This window comes from Crinia signifera, chromosome 19 (genome assembly GCF_055691185.1).
Source record: "Crinia signifera chromosome 19, ASM5569118v1, whole genome shotgun sequence".
Classification (NCBI taxonomy): Eukaryota; Metazoa; Chordata; class Amphibia; order Anura; family Myobatrachidae; genus Crinia; species Crinia signifera.
In genome coordinates this window covers 19,177,393-19,181,467 of record NC_139226.1, presented here as the reverse complement: position 1 = coordinate 19,181,467, position 4,075 = coordinate 19,177,393, and the positions used below count along the sequence as shown (strand labels likewise).

Sequence of the window (4,075 nt, the reverse complement as noted above, 5' to 3'; positions counted from 1 at the left end):
CTGTCTCTGGCTGATGCTCTCTCTCCACCTGTCTCTCGCTGACGCTCTCTCTCCCCTGTCTCTTGCTGATGCTCTCTCTCCCCCTGTCTCTCACTAACGCTCTGTCCCCTGTCTCTCGCTGACGCTCTCTCTCCCCCTGTCTCTCACTAACGCTCTGTCCCCTGTCTCTCGCTGATGCTCTCTCTCCCCCTGTCTCCCGCTGATGCTCTCTCACCCCCTGTCTCTCGCTGATGCTCTCTCTCCCCTGTCTCTTGCTGACGCTCTCTCTCCCCCTGTCTCTCACTAACGCTCTGTCCCCTGTCTCTCGCTGACGCTCTCTCTCCCCCTGTCTCTCACTAACGCTCTGTCCCCTGTCTCTCGCTGATGCTCTCTCTCCCCCTGTCTCCCGCTGACGCTCTCTCTCCCCCTGTCTCTCACTAACGCTCTGTCCCCTGTCTCTCGCTGATGCTCTCTCTCCCCCTGTCTCCCGCTGATGCTCTCTCATCCCCTGTCTATCGCTAATGCTCTCTCGCCACCTGTCTCTGACTGATGCTCTCAAACTCCCATTCTTCGCACCCCATGTCACTCATTCACTCCCACTAGCACCCTCCCTTTCTCTATTGATCCCCATCTCTTTCTTTCTTTCTCTATCTATCTACCTCTTTTTCTATCTGTCTCTTACTCTCTCACTCTTTCTTCAAATCGGATAAGTGTATGGGGGCCTTAAGGCCTGCCGACCTTCAGTGGTCAACCTAATGTTAGAAGTGTTGTGTTTCTGTAGCAGAGCAGACAGAGGAGGACTGACAGCTTGTCAGTAGGTTTCATTTTGATCTGTATCCTTTATAGGGCTCAGCCTTAATTGTGGAGGAGAAGCTTCAGCTATAGATCACACGGACCCCTTGGTGGCTTGAAAGCGCAGGGTCTGTGGGGGTTGTTGCTGGACTGCAGGCAAGATACTTGTCTGTGGCAGGGTTGCCTACCCTCCCGGAATGGCCGGGAGGCTCCCGAAAACCGGGTCCCTTGTCCGGCCCCCCGGAAAGGAGCGCAACCATACCAGATACCAAGAGACCCCCCATCTCCCTGGTGACAGTGTTAAAATTACCACGATTTTGCAGCGGTTTTCAGAGGAGGGGCGGGGCTAAATATGCAAATTGTGTCATTAAGCCCCTCCCTGTAGACCAGCAAATTGTGGGATTTGCATTACTGGGGGTGGGGCTTGATGATGTCTACATCAGGCCCCAGAAGTGCTGCTGACATTCTCCTCTCCGGGCTCTCGAGGAGACTTTAAATATAGGCAAGTATGGTCTGTGATCCTGTTGCACCTGCCTCCATTAAAAAAATGTCCCTCCCAAAATGTCCGATAATTTTTGGGAGGGACATTGTTAACAGACGCAGATGGACAGACTCCAGTGGCTGGCATTTGTAGGCTGGAAGGAGGGGGGGGGGGAGATCCCCTACAACTTCTTCCAGCAGGTGGTGGCACCGCAACACAACCGCCACAGTACATAGCTGACAGCACCATCACTGCCCCGTGACCCCATAATCAGCTTCCTACTGCCTTCAATGGCAACCTACAGCCTATTGTGCTGCCACAGAGCAGCCAATCAAACACAAATCAGTTTAGACCAGGTATGTCCGACCTTCGGCCCTCCAGCTGTTGTGAAACTACAAGTCCCATCATGCCCTGCCACAGTTTTGCTATTCGGGAATGCTAAAAGTATGGCAAGGCATGCTGGGATGTGTAGTTTCACCACAGCTGGTCGAACATGCCTGGTTTAGACAGAGTTCATGCTTTTACCAGCCCATTAATGTCATCAAGGACATAAGCAACACTTGGAGAGAAATAAAGAACCAACCAATCAGCTCCTGCCATTGTATAAACTGTGTTTAAAAAATGGCAGTTAGGCGTTGAATGGTTGATACTTGATTTGTCTCTCTACTTTGTTCTCTCTTGATAAATCTCTCCCTCTGCCTCTATGCTGTATGATTAGCTTACAATCCTTGTAACATTGGAGCAGATGGTATTAAGCCCTAAAAAGAGATTTACGCGGCATACAGTCATTAGGTTGACAATATTAAGGTGGTCATACATTGGGTCGACCACTGAAGACCACTGTTGACACATGAAAAAGGTTGAGGTGCTTAAGGTCGACAAGGTGAAAAGGTTGACACACTTATTAGTTTGACATTGGGAAAGTCGACAGTTAAAAGACCAACATGGGTTTTTCATGGTTTTTTTTGTGTGTGAGGTAGTGTTTCATACCCTACTGTCTACTATGGTGTGGAGGAATATCATAATGGACTGCTGAGCGTAGCAAGCCACCGCGCCCGAAGCATGGCGAGCGCAGTGGTGCACTTTTACAGTGTCCATGTCAACTGTGTTGACATTTTGACGGTCAACCTTTTCCGATGTCGACCCAAACGATTGAGTTGACCGTTTGACCCTGTCGACCTTACGCATGTCAACACTTTTTCATGTGTCGACATTAGGCCTGTTGACCTTAATTGGTCGACCCAATATATGTCAACCTTAATTTGGTTGACTCAATGAACCATACCCATAAACGTGAGGGTGATAAAGAGTGATAAACTTCCAGCCAATTGACTACCAAATGTCATGTTATAGGCTGTTTTTGAAAATGTCAGTTAGGCGCTGATTGGCTGGACATATCACTCATTATCACCGTCAGGTTTGTCTGTTTTTAAGGCTTAATACATCTGCCCCATTACAGGCTAGTTACTTCTTAGGACTGCGTTACAGGATTGGTTAGAAGCTCCCTCCCTTTCGTAGGCTGCCTGCGTATCACTGATCTGACTCATCTCCGTCTGAGGATCAGCCGTGCTCGTGATGTTAAGTTTCCTTTTCAAGTTTTGCAGGCATTTAATAAAGGCTCTCTGTACATCCGTCGAGGAGTAATAGAATATTATGGGATCAATACTAGCATTGAGCGTGCTCAGCAATAGAGCGTACACTCTCCAGCTTGGGCTGCTATTCTGTATGAATCCAACGATGTGGGAGATATTGTACGGCGCAAAACAGAGGGTGAAATTGAAAAGAGTGGCCACTGCCAATCGCGTGGCCCGGTACTTTCTCTTCTGTCGGATATTGGGCATGCCCATCAGCAATCTGACAAAGCTGATGTAGCAATAGGCTGTTATAACAAGAGGGATGCAGAACATCACAATGCTGCCCTCTAGTCTGACCGGCATTAAAATATTTGATTGTTCCTTGGAGAAAGACTGATAGCACTTTTCCTGGTGGCTCACGTTACTGGGCAACAACGTAAGGATGAAGACAGAGACACTGCCGTGTAGGGTGCTGAACACCCAAATGAACACAGAGATCCATATGGCGTAGGAAATCTTCTTCGTAGCTCTGTATTTGATGGGGTGAGCAACCCCCATATAGCGCTCAATGCTGACCACCATCAGGAAGAGTGTACTGATGTATATACTGCAGAAGTACACAACGACCACAATGGGGCAGAGGAAATAGGGCATGGGCCAAGTCATGTTTGAAGTAACTTCCACCATCTTGAAAGGAAGAAAGAAGAGGAGGAGCAAGTCAGAAATGGTGAGGTTGAGGAGGAATATCCCGATGGGAGACGGCTTCCGGTAGACCTTGACCATAAACGTATGAAGTGCCAGGAGGTTGGATGGGATTCCGGTTACAAAAGCCAGGATGTAGACAAATAGAACAATCGAAATCTCCATTGTTGAGGCCATAGCAGGAAGCTCTCTGCCTTTGAAAGGAGAAATATAAAAAATGACTGTCATTACTAATATTCTTATCATTATTATCCTTTATTTGTATACAGTAGCACCAACATATAAGGCAAAGCCGTACAGAGAAAATCGTAATCCTTCAAATAAGACAAAAAGTGGAGTAGGAGGAACAGAGGAATGGGGAGCAGAGATAACACCATGATCAAACCACCTGACCACAAGAGATCATGCAAAATCCATTCAGATTACAGTCTGGTTGGAATGGGTGCCGGATGACTCACGACAATCGGGATTCCGACAGTCATTTATCCGACATTGGAATCCCAACTGTCAGGAGTCTGACAGTCTGAATCCCAACTTATATGGGCTA

The 4,075-nt window shown here is 48.0% G+C and overlaps 1 protein-coding gene across 1 annotated transcript; it reads right to left on the bottom strand.

Moving 5' to 3' along the window:
• Positions 1 to 2,712: 2,712 nt before the first annotated feature.
• Positions 2,713 to 3,693, bottom strand: LOC146041459 (free fatty acid receptor 3-like). Its single transcript, XM_083161436.1, has one exon. It carries the CDS (start codon positions 3,691 to 3,693, stop codon positions 2,713 to 2,715), a length of 981 nt encoding a protein of 326 aa, XP_083017562.1.
• Positions 3,694 to 4,075: the final 382 nt, after the last annotated feature.

Excerpts from the sequence above, each read along its gene's own strand:
- LOC146041459 (XM_083161436.1), bottom strand. The coding sequence starts at position 3,693 with ATGGAGATTTCGATTGTTCTATTTGTCTACATCCTGGCTTTTGTAACC.